Source organism: Rhinoderma darwinii, chromosome 5, assembly GCF_050947455.1.
Source record: "Rhinoderma darwinii isolate aRhiDar2 chromosome 5, aRhiDar2.hap1, whole genome shotgun sequence".
Lineage (NCBI taxonomy): Eukaryota > Metazoa > Chordata > Amphibia > Anura > Rhinodermatidae > Rhinoderma > Rhinoderma darwinii.
Window position 1 is genome coordinate 82,639,580 of NC_134691.1, and position 12,921 is coordinate 82,652,500.

The 12,921-nt window shown below is 41.6% G+C and overlaps 1 protein-coding gene across 1 annotated transcript in view; it reads left to right on the forward strand.

Annotated features, from left to right (window-relative positions):
• The first annotated feature begins 341 nt into the window (after positions 1–341).
• The window catches only part of NSMAF (neutral sphingomyelinase activation associated factor), a 72,237-nt gene continuing 59,657 nt past the window's right edge, over positions 342–12,921 (forward strand). The window contains exons 1-10 of the mRNA XM_075826207.1: positions 342–485; positions 4,339–4,428; positions 6,647–6,725; positions 6,806–6,864; positions 6,955–6,991; positions 7,964–8,014; positions 8,456–8,527; positions 9,314–9,361; positions 9,455–9,507; positions 11,192–11,321. Coding sequence (XP_075682322.1) covers positions 436–485; positions 4,339–4,428; positions 6,647–6,725; positions 6,806–6,864; positions 6,955–6,991; positions 7,964–8,014; positions 8,456–8,527; positions 9,314–9,361; positions 9,455–9,507; positions 11,192–11,321 — 669 coding nt within the window. The 5' untranslated portion in view covers positions 342–435. The remainder of the gene's footprint in view (positions 486–4,338; positions 4,429–6,646; positions 6,726–6,805; positions 6,865–6,954; positions 6,992–7,963; positions 8,015–8,455; positions 8,528–9,313; positions 9,362–9,454; positions 9,508–11,191; positions 11,322–12,921) is intronic.

Consider the following 12,921-nt stretch of genomic DNA (forward strand, 5'->3'; position numbering starts at 1 on the left):
CGCCATTATAATAGAATTAAGTATGTACCCTGGTGAAAATTGTCTGCGCTCTTAAGGGGTTAAATGAAAGGGGAAATCACAACACTGGTGGATATAATAGGGTGGTGCTACCACTGTATAATACGTCCACTGTCAGTCAGCAGGACACAGTGGCGGAATTCCATTTCCGTAAACACCGGCATCTGCTCCGCCATCCAATCACAGAACGAGTCTCCGAGAAGGAAGTAAGGGGCAGCCAATCCTACGCTACCTGTCATTCACTTGGATTGGCGCTACGGGAACGCCCAGCCAATCACGTGACCGTTCTCATCGCAAGGCTCCGCAGCAAGTCAAGCAGCAGCAGCAGCAGCGAGTGATGAGTGGCAGGGACTTGCTGGCATCCAGTAGTGGCTCTATCTAAGCGAGTGGTGCCGCTTGCCTGGGCACAGCTTGCCCATGGCTTCCTGGAGGAGAGCAGACTCTCTGCAGCATTCTTCTAAGGAGAGGTGAGTGACTTTCTGCAGCTAAGAAGACATTTCGTTGTCACATTGGTGCAGGCATGAGGCTGCCGGTCATTGGTACATTGTGTGTATTGTCTCATTTATTTATTATACAGGTGGATAATTCTATACTATGAATGCATTGTATTATATACAGATACTGTACACACACACACACACACACACATACACACATACACACACATACATATATATAGGTGTCTAGGTATGGACTGTTTATAGTAGGTATTTTTGTATTGTAAACGTCAGGTTAATGACACTTGAGCGTTTCTGTAGGTATATCCTGCAATATAACCCTAAATTAACTATAGTCACCTGAATTAAAATGTTCTCTAACCGCAGAGTAAAACATAACGTCTACTGTTCCTTTTCTAAAATATTGCACATAGGACAAATATTGTTATAATAATCCACAAAAAAATCTCTGTCACAAGAGAAGCACAAACCAATCCCATATATCCAGCCACAAGCACCTACTGATAAGGCCTCGTTTACACGAGCGTGATGTGCGTGCGACGCGCGTGCTTTTCACGCGTGTCGTACGCACCTATATTAGTCTATGGGGCCGTGCAGACAGTCCGTGAGTTTTACGCAGCGTGAGTCCGCTGAAAAAAACTCACGACATGTCCGTTCTTTGTGCGCTGTTTGCGCATCACGCACCCATTGAAGTCAATGGGTCTGTGAAAACCACGCATTCGCCGCACGGAAGCATTTCCGTGGGACGAGCGTGATTCGCGCAACAGCTGTCAAACTCTGAATGTAAACAGAAAAGCACCACGTGCTTTTCTGTTTACAAACATCCAAACGGAGTGTCATAATGATGGCATGATGGCGTCTGCGCGAAAATCTCGCAGCCGCGCATCATACGCTGATGACACACGGAGCTGTTATGTGCCTTTTGCGCACACAAAAACGCCACGTTTTTTGCGTGCGCAAAACGCACACGCTCGTGTAAATCAGCCCTAAGTCTGAGGATCCATAGTGCGATATCCGACCAATCACATGCAGGTATATGAAGAAAATAGAATGCTCTTACCAAACGTGCTGCTACTGTGTACAGGTCAGCAGGGGCTCAGGTAACTCCTACTGGTAATCCAGCAAAGTTCTAAGGTAACTCCTCATTTTTCCAAATTACATGACTGAAAGTTTCAATGGGGTTTGCCCGAATAGGCACACATTCCAAATGTCCAGTGTAAAGCAAAATTCCTTTAATCCAGCATCAATGGGACCAGATAGATCCCGAATTATCGGACAGGATGACAGCCGAAATTGTAATACAAAATCTGCTACTATAAGGTCTCGTACACTCGGCCATTGTACTGCTCTGTTTTGTACTCGTCTTATGAAAGTTCATGGGGTCTTTGCTGTATCTCCATACACATCTGGTTTCATTTGGAGGCTTGCGGTTATTTTCTGTCGCATTCTGTACTCCATCGGAGTGATTCTATAGGGGAATAGCTGCGTACAATGGCGGCACACCGTCCCTCCTGCTGTGTGCTACGGATCTCTAGTGAGGCCTTTCTTTGTTTTTTAGATATTTCCTAATTGTTTCTCTCTTCTCCTTCTGGTCTTGTGAAAGTTCACCGTATATTTTGTACAACTTTGTCCTGAAAACAAGTGCCGACTCCTCAGACATAGATTTACGGTGGGCACCCTGTAGTCCTTTATTTTCCTTGCTTAAAAAGTGACTGTTCTTGCTGTCTTCTGGGGATCGCTAAGACCTTATTCACTATTCACACGAAAGTTGACTACGTCCGAGTGACGGCTGTTAAAACAACGGCTGTCACACGGACCTATGCGATTCAATGGGGCCATTCAGACATGCAGTGTTTTTTACGCGGCGTGTTTCCGTTGCATGAAACTCAATGCCCGTCCTATTTTTGAAGTCCATGGGTGCGTGAAAATCACGGACGGACATCCGTGTGATGTCCGTGATTCACGCTCCAGTTCCTTGAAATGCAGAGTAAAAAAAAAATAAAGAAAAGTGCGCCAACACTGACAACAACTGATGCCACACGGAACAAACACTGACTGTACATGGAACTGCCACGCATGAAAAAAAAGTGTCCGTTTTTTGCGCGCACAAAATGGAAACGGTCGTGGGATTCTAGCCTTAGGGTGCCCTCCCTCGTGGCGTATTTAACCCCACCCCTGCTTTTGGCTTGAAGAAACACTTACACAATACAAAGTGTGAACTAGTCCTAAATGCCCGTGGTGTTAGGGACCAGGGAGATTTGGCTTCGCCACGTTACGGATCAGACAGGAGCAGTGTATGCTGGGAGCTCTGTCACTGCATCTGCCATGTAGCAGCAGAAAATGCTTTGCTATCGGTCACCCTCTAAAATTGGGAAGTAAATGTATTTCTGCGGGTGCGGGATGTTCATGTTTGTGTATATATGTGTGTGTTTGTTTACATGGACTTGTTCCCTGAGTATAAACGTTGTGGGAAACCAGAACAGATGCAGGAAAACCTTTCCCTTTTCTCCCTGAGGCCGTCCAGCCTTGTTTTTGGCAGCAACAATATAAGGACCACAATACACAGTAAAGCAAAACTGTGTGTACTGGAACCACCGTCATACTAAATCCACTTCCTATATGAAGAAATATTTTCTATGATGATGAAGAATATTATCCCGTGCTGTGGAGATGTTTTGCACGTGAGCGGACAGCTTATTATTTATCATACAACGTTTTTTATTATCAGAATTTCGTCGTAGTCCTAATGATAGCCTGACAAATAAAACTGCAGTTAGTGTATAGTATTTTGTCAGTCCCTTCATAAGCAAGGCAAAATGAAACTTTGTTTCAGTTTAGAAGAAGTTGGTGGTCTATCCTGAGGATATGTGATTGGTGGGGGTCCGACTCCCGGCACCCCCGCCGATCAGCTGTTTTGAAGGGGCTGCAGTTCTCATGTGAGCGCTGCTTCCCCTACATTTCTGTCACTGCTCGTACTGTGGATCCGCGACACACTTGTAGCGGGGGTTCCCAGCATTAGCCTTCTGCCATTTACTTGAATAGGGGGACACTGTGGTCCTGTGACATCGCTTGATAACTTGCCAGTATAAAATGTTATGTTTGATAATACTTCGATGAATTCTGAGCATGTTCTGCTAATCTCTCTGGTCAGAGCTCGGTTTGTGTCATAAGGCGCTCCAAATCCCTTCTCCACTGCACAACCTGCATACAAAAATATAGGAATCCAGATAGGCCATGGCCACCACTAGGGGGAGTTTACTGAACAGGGATTTAGGCCTCATGCAGACGACAGCATTGGTTTTTCGGTCTTCAAATCCGCGGGACCTCAAAAAACCCCTTGTGCATCCGTGTATCATCTGGACTTGCAGATCCACAACAATTCACTAGTATTGGCGAATCCGCAAATTGCGGCCCCTGCATGAGTCTGTGTAAATCACTGTCGTGGGCATGGGGCCATAGAAAAGAATGGGTCTGAAATTTATCCGCATAAATGTGGATAAGTTGCGGCCGCGAAATTACGGCTGTGTGCATGAGGCCTTATACTGATTCCATGGAGTTCAATAAAGTCAATATGCGCCTGTATTAATTATGGCTCCTTTGTATGAGGCCCGTAACGCTCCAACCACTGGTGCGCTACATTACCAATTTTTGAAATAAAATTGACAGTTGCACTTTTAGCTTTTGTGAAATATCCCATAATAGCAGTGATTCACAGTTTCTGGTTTCCGTTTGTTTGTCAGAGTTCCGTTCTGACGGAAAGCTCCGGCAGAACGGAGCCTTGACACACATGTGAACGAAGCCTTAGAAAATGCAGAGCTCATTGTACTTTTGTGAATATGTTATATTGTCTTTCTTCTTGTAGGTTTTCTTTGTTACTTCTGGACTTGGAGGAATACTTCTTTGATCAGCATACAGCCCATCACATATCTAAAGCAGGCGATGCGACAGAGAGGTAAGGCTGCATTGAAGCGAGAACAATCAATATGACTAGATTTGTATGAATTTGTTTTATGAAATTGTAAAAAGATATATTAGCTGAACTTATGTGGGATGTCAATTATTTCAGTAATGCCACTGCTGAAGAGCGTCTTGTCGATCACTCTAGTGGGCCAGACAACATTTAGGAATAATTTACATAGGCGGGTCCCTGTACACTGCTGGACAGCCCAGCGGACTCTCTCCAACTTTTACATATCTGGTGCATGTTTTGCATCCAGATTACTGGGGCACTTGGGATTATTAGACTAGATTCAAATATGCTCTGTATCTGTCAACTATATCCGGCTGCCAACAGGTAGGTAGGTATTTCCACTTGACAGGTCTGAAGGAATGCTCCGTATTATTGCTGCAGGTTTGCTTGGGCTGCATAGACCCATACATTCATATTTTATTACTTCTTATTTGTAATAGTAAAGGGAAATATTATCACTATGTGGCGGAGGTTTTCTTCACATAACTGACGTTATAATCCTCCTGAATTCCATCTATGTACACTCCGCAGAATGGCTACTTATGAATTATTAAGGCTGTGTTCACACAGAGTTTTTTGCAGGAGGAAAATTCCTCCTGCAAAAACTGCTCCAGTAGGTTTTTGCACAGTGGTTTGACAAAAACTCGTCAAAACACTCGTCAAGGTTTATTTTTCCGCTTTCTGACTGATTGAAATGGGGTTTTGGAGGCGGAAACCGCCTCAAGATGGGTCATGACGCTTCTTTTTACCGCAACGCGTTTTTTTTACTCGAGGTAAAAAAACTCGTCCAACTCCCATTGAAATCAATGGGAGGCATTTTCGGGCGGTTTTTGAGGAGTTTTTTGGCGCGGTTTCCGCGTCAAAAAAACTCGGCAAAAAACTCTGTGTGAACAGGGCCTTAGGGTTCTACCTCTGTCCAGCCTGATAGGCTGGATCAATCCGCTATCATGTAAGCTTACGTACACCACTGGGCAGCACTGAACATCCAGCCTTTAGACATAAAGCTGCTGGCTGGAGTATCGTCTGGATAGGTGATACATGTTAGAATAGTGGGAGGTCCAATCGCTGCAGCATTTGGCTGTTTTCGTCAGTGCCATAGAGTGGCATCACTTCATTCAAACTCCTCCTTTCCACAGATGGGGGACTGGGGTGCTGGTGTTTGGACCCCCACTGACCAAACCTCACCTTTGAAGTGTATAGGTGATAGATACTTCTGGCTGCAATACCCCTTTTAAGGTGCCCGTATACATTAGACAGAACTTGGCCAAACCTGCCAATTTCAATAGATTTAGCTGATGCTCTAATATGTATGGGGCAGACCGGCTTTCCCCTGATGGCAGATGTTGGAGGAAAGAAGGTCCTTTGTTTGCAGGGGAGATAAATTTCTGCCAGAGGAGTCTTTCTGCAGCTTTTTCCCCTCTTCCCATTGACGTAACCATGCATGTTTATAGGGGAATCGAGAGAAATAAGTGTCAGCCGGGAATTATTTCATGTGTATGGCTATCTTTACAGAGGACCTGTCACTAGGTCATATAAGCGGAACAGGTTTACTGACCTTAATAGCACGGTCTCCCTGATTCCAGCTCTGTGTGTGGGTTTTTGTTTTGTTTTTCCCCAAAACACCCTGTTCCAGATATATGAACCACTGTTTGATTGGCTCCCTATAGTCTAATTTGCTGTAGTTAGCCAACGGGTTGGAGCAAGCTTCCCCCGCCTCTGATGCTGACCAATTAGTGTGAGGCAGCTTGAGGGTAGTTCACGCCCTGTTGGCTAACTACAGCAAATTAGCATAGTGGGAGCCAACACAACAGTGGGCCATATCTCTGGAATGGGGGGGGGGGGTTTAGGAATCAGGGAGACAACGCTGCTCAGGTCAGGTAACCAGTTGAACTTATATGGTCTAGAGACAGGTCATCTTTAGGCTCATTTACTCATAAGTAAAAGTTCCTGAAAGTCATCTCGAAAGAACACTGAAAAAAGTAACAACCTTATTAAATTGAATCCACCCATGAGAATATATTGCAATATGACATTGAATCTAAGACAATGGTGACAAACTCTGTTTAAGAAGTGGAACCGTAACCATTATTGAAAGTGGAACTTCACTTTAACGTGTAATTTATCAAAGACGAAAGATAAAAATACATACCGTATATTTATTTTTAACATATACTGTAGTTTATTACGGTTTTTCATTTAGAAGCATAAGAGGATCCCTGAAAATATGTTCAAAATCCCTAATATTCGAGCCGGATAAAATTGAAGAACCCATCCTTAAGGTAAGCTAAATCAATGTAAAATTAGCACCTGATCTGGAAACTTTTGCTGTTTTTCTAAAATAAAATTTTCACGGTTACAGATTGCACTGCGGGATTGCTCAAAAATTGAAGTGGAAGACGGTGAAAATCTATTCAGGAAGTATGGACTTTATCTGCGTTCATTGATCAAGTAACTTTTATTCTGTCTGTTTTTAGCATCTCACATATTTACCTTTCTCCCCCTTTTTAGCAACACGCACAAGCGGTTTTCTGTTGCTTTCAATCAGGTAAGAATCCTGTACGGATCCGCTCCACAAACTTGTGGGAAACCTGATGATCACTGTTTCCCAGCATGAATTTTTACAAAATCATCTTTGCAGGCCAACAGTTTTCCCCATTGAAATCAATTGTACTAAAAACACCATATATAGGGAAGGCAGTGTTTTTTTTTTTTTGTTTTTTTTTTTGTTTTTTTTTTAAAAACTGCAAAAAGGTTATTTCCAAGTATGGCGAGTGAAAAGAGGAAACCATTTAATACTTGTATTCTCCATAAAATAGCAATGTTGGAGCATTTTTCTTTAGAACATTGCATTGTGGTGTTCCTCCTGGAAATGTATAAATAAATTGAGAACTGAGTGTTACCATTCCCCTTGTCGGTAGGGTCTGTCCATACACCGTCTGATGCTCCAGAAATATTTCATGGGGTATACAATTAATTACTAAAACAGACATGTCAGGAAAGCTAGGAGACTTTTTTAAGAGACTGCCTCCTTCATAAATGATGCTGTTAAGAGCCTGTTCACATCAGCGTTGGTTTTCCATTGAGGGGTTCCGTCGGAGGTTTCAATCATGGAACCCCTCAACGGAAAGGCAAACGGAAACCTTAGCTTCTATTTGCATCGCCATTGATATCAATGGTGACGGAAACCTTGCTAATGGTTTCCGTTTGTCACCATTCCGGCAGGTTTGTGTTTTTTTGACAGGATCAATAGCGCAGTCGAAAAAATGCAGTCCAAAAAACGGAAACCTGCCGGAATGGTGACAAACAGAAACCATTAGCAATGTTTCCGTCACCATTGATATCATTGGTGATGCAAACTGAAGCTAAGGTTTAGGTTTGACTTTCCGTTGAGGGTTTCCACGACGGAAACCTCAGACGAAACCCCTCAGCGGAAAGCCAACGCTGATGTGAACAGGCCCTTATTTGTATTGTTCCTTTTTCTTTGTCTACTTAATCAATACATTATTTTACCTTTTAGGTCAATCTCATCAAGAAAGAAAATATAGTTGCTCCATATAAACTTCAGCGTGTAAGTAGCCTTTTCTTCATTCCATATGCACATCAAATGTTTCTATGAATAATGCCACTGATTTTGGTTGCGGATTTGCTGTGTGAACATAGCCCAGGGTCAAATATTTCTGCATTCTTGTTAAAGGGTTTTTCTGCTTTAGACCACCCCTTTCCACATGCACTATAAGGGAATATTATGCAAATAGTGGGGCATCTGCCAAACGGTATCCCCCTCTCTTAGGTAATGCCAAGGGCAATGTACTGCTCGTTTTTGTTTTTTTATTAGCTCTGAAGAACAGCAATTACCATTTGAAAGCAATTCACACCTATAAATACTTTGCAGAAAAAAAAAAACCTTTTTACATTGAGCATTTCTGACCGATATCTATTGTCGTCCATTGCAATGAAATACAAAGTGTAATATGGGGTGCTAATAGCGTATTTTTTAATTACTTTTTAGGGCGGAGGACGTTTTTTGTTTCAGCTGGAGGATTCTAGAAAGGTTGATGATGTGGTACAGACCGTTCTCCAGGTATAATCTAAATGTTCCTGATAACAGGACGGCTTGTAGGATTTAGGCTTGGCCTTGTAATGAAAACACTTAGTGATAATTGTGTGATGCACCTAGAACTACAGAAAGCTGTGATGTATGTGGCGAAAGCACCATTTGTAATTATGTTTAGAATGATACTGGTATGGTTATAGCTTAAACTAGTCAATTATTTATATCACTAAAATGTTAACATTTTTTAATTATTTAATTTTTTTAAAAGGGTTGGTCCAAGAATACATTTTATTTCTATTTTAACTTCATGTGACATGTACAATTAACTTCCTAATATAATGTTTGTTTATAATACCTTGTGGCGTTACTTACTTCTACTGACCACCCCCAGAGTAAAATGTTCACTTCCTCTGGTGGTCCGTGTCTTACTAAACGTCCCAAAAAACGGCTGAAAAATCGAAAGCAGAACGCCTCCAAACATCTGCCCATTGATTTCAATGGGAAAAAGGGCGTTCTGCTCTGTCAACGAAAAAGAAGTGCACGACGCTTGTTCAGCCGTTTTTGGAGCCGTTTTTCATTGACTATAGAAAACCAGCTCCAAAAACGTGAGTTTGATTAATAAACGCCTGAAAATCAGTAGCGGTTTTCCCTTGAAGACAGCTCCGTATTTTCAGCCATTTTTGGTTAAGCGTGTGAACCTACCCTTACTGGGGCGATACTATTATTTTCATTGTTATAATCCATATCATTAGGTCTGCATGCAAGTGTCTGAATTTTCATTGGAACATCAACTATTATTCTGTATTTTTACAGCTTCAAAGAGCTTCTCGTCTAGAAAAACTTGGAGATCAGACAGCAATGGTGTGTCTTACGTTTTTCAGATGTAACGAAATAGTTATTTTTCACTTTATATATGGATATAACCTGTTTTCTCTTTTTTTTTTTTTATATCAGATAACTGCTATTCTGCAATCTCGTTTGGCAAGGGCGTCATTTGATAAAAACAGGTTAGTGAAAGTATACACAGCTTCTGGGTAATGGAGTAAAAAAGTTGAAAAATCCATCAAAGGCTATATACACCTTTTTGAAGCGTGTTTGTGTGTGTGTGTTTTTAAGTTGTTTTTTTTCTTTTTTCTAAATACAAATGTATCGGTTTTGTTCAACTTTCTAAATACTTAAAAATTACTTTTACCTTTTGAGATACATCTGCTTTGTATGCTGAATACTAAGCCGCTATATCTAGTGCTGGGACCTGAATGAGTCAGGTTAGCGGACTGATGGGTTTAGTGACAGCGTGTCTGATTCACCTGTTCTCAATCACATCTAAGTTATGAACTTAGATGTGATCGGTAACAGTTTGATCCTGTGTGTCAGAGATACGCAGGACCTGCTGACACTGAACTCGTCATTGCCGCTGACCTGACGGATACGGGTCTCAGCACTAGATATAGCTACTCTGTGTACAGTACAATAATTTTTTTTCTAAAAAGTATTTAGAAAGTTCCGCGTAAGTTTTTTTTTATATTTATTTATTTATTTATTTTAAAATAAAAATGTCTATCTCAAAGGTATTCATAGCCTTCACGCTAGCCACAGATTAAATAACTTTGATTGAAAGAAAAATTCTGGATAATGTATTTCTTATCACTTCAAGATTGTTTTGAAATAGAGAAGTGCAAATAATTTTTTTCCCCACATTTGATAAATCAAATTCATAACCAGCGCAGTCAATCATTGTTAGCAATCCTTTAAGGGGTTGTCTCACAAAGACGACCCTTTTTTTTAGGTTTGAATCAGCGGGATGAGCTTCTCACACTGGCAGGAGAAATTTTTGTTGGTTTCCCTGGAGTGGCCACTGGTAATATTATATTCAGCCATTCAAATGTCTGCCAGAGCGAGAGCCACTGTTTATGAGCCAGAGTGGAGAGTCACTAACAAAGTGGAGTCCCAAGCAGAAGACCCCCTCTCACATTAACATTACTGTATACATTTCATGGTAAGAATGAACCATCAATAAACATTGTACAACATGGCCAGTTAATTTTTTTTCGTATGAATCAATCCCTTCATTTTGGTGATTTGTGGCACCGTAGACATTAAAACTATCTTTTAATCAGATCTCCACTTAAAAAAAAAAAAAAAACTGTTCTCCTGAATACATGTGAATGGTAGCGGTATGCAGTCTGTCTGGTAAGCTCTCTGTTTGTGCTCTAGACTTCAGTTTCTGGTATAGGAAGTAGCTTTCTTACAGATGTCATTGTTGGCCATCTTCGCTTTTATGGGGTTGTTTTTCTGTCACTCGTTGACCCTTAGGTTCCTCCGCTTTGCCTTTCAGATCATAGTGAGAAAACCCCCTCCTTCCATCCCTTTCACTGTGCCGAGACATGTTTGCTTTTGAATCAGACCGGGCCACAGATTTCCACTTTCTAACCTATATGTTTACTTGGCGTTGTCTTATGACACCTATATGAGAGTAGGACTGGCCCATTTGGTTGCTCTGGGCTGCTAGGACGCTTGTTGTACAACAATGTTGTGACCTTTGTACAATGTAAATGTGCTTATCTTTCTATACCTCATTCTAGATATAGTTATCACACGTTCTTCCAGCTATGATATAAAATATTCTAGAACATAATGTATTATCCGCTACTTCAAGTACATTTGATGATCCTCTTCTTAAATCTGTCACAGCTTTCAGAGTGTGTTTGAAATATCGAACATGGAATGTGAAGCAGAGATGATCACTCCGCTGGTCTCCAACCCTGGCCATGTATGCATCACCGACAAATACCTCTATTTCCAACCATTAAATGGATATCCAGTAAGTTATGAAAAGTTTTACAAGGACCTGCTGTACATACCCACCCCCCCCCCCCCCCAAACCTTTTAGATGGATTGAAGTAAATGGCATACAGCGCTTTGGAAATCCAAAGCTACTATTCTAACTCCTCTTAGTGCCACTTTAGATGCAGGCACCTTTAAGAGGCCTGTCTCTTGTTACAATCTGACAAATTAGCCCTCAGACCAAAAAAAGGATGTGTATTGGCTAAGGCAACGATCTTAAACCTGTGGCTCCCCATCTATTGCAAAACGACAACTCCCATCATGCCCTGACTGATTACAGTTGGGAGTCACTGGTTGGAGACCAATGCTGTACAGTATACTATATCGCTTTATCTCCTCTGCATATCACAGCAAGGACAATGTCACACAGACTGTTTTCTGTTATTGAAATTAGATAAAATCATCATGGTTTCAGTTTTTTTTTTTTTGTTATCAAATCATTAAAGAATTAACTTTTTGTTTTAAAGAGCATTTGTCACAAGATTGTAGGTTACTGAACCACTAGCATATCGTTATACTGCTGGTGTTTAGAATACGAAACAAGCCCCAATCCATTTTAACAGTTCATCTAAAAAGAAGTTATAATTCAGCGTGCGAGTTGCGATGAGTCCAACGGCAGCCTGCACATGCTCAGTGCCCAGATTAAGCCGAGGCTGTTACAACTGGAGTCCTTTAAGGACTCTTCTCTGGTCATTTACAATCTGCACATTCTGTATTATAGCTTCTTTTTAGACTAAATGCTAAAACGGACCGTTTTGAGTGGGAGGGGTGCTAAACCCCAACTGTATAATGACATGCTGGTGGCTTAGTTCCATGAAATCTAGTGACAGGTTCCCTTCAAAGACAGTATTATGTGTGACCGTTTTGGAGAAAAACAATGATCCCTCATTATTTGGATGACTCTCTACTTAGAGTCTCTGTCACCGCATTATAAGTGGCCTATCTTCTACATAATGTGATCGGCGCCGTAATGTAGATTACAGCAGTGTTTTTTTTATTTAGAAAAACGATCATTTTTGACGGAGTTACGACCTATTTTAGCTTTATTCTAATGACTTTCTTAATGCCCAACTGGGCGTGTTTTACTTTTTGACCAAGTGGGCGTTGTGGAGAGGAGTGTATGACGCTGGCCAATCAGTGACCAATCAGCATCATACACTTCTCTCCATTCATTTACTCTGCACATAGTGATCTTACTAGATCACTATGTGCAGCCACATACACACACATTAACGTTACTGAAGTCTCCTGACAGTGAATAGACATCAATTCCGGCCAAGACGCGATGTCTATTCGCAATCCCAACACTTCGCTAACGTTTGTGTGTGATTTTACAGCACAGCAAGCGTAACCCCGCTGTAAATGACCGCTTACAGCGTAATCTCGCGAGACTACGCTTGCTGTGCTGTAAATCACACGCAAACGTTACCGAAGTGTCAGGATTCTTAATAGACCTCACGTCCTGGCTGGTAGTGATGTCTATTCACTGTCAGGACACTTCAGTAACGTCTGTGTGTGTGTGTGTGTGTGTGTGTGTGTGTATATGTGGCTGCACATAGTGATCTAGAAGAACACTA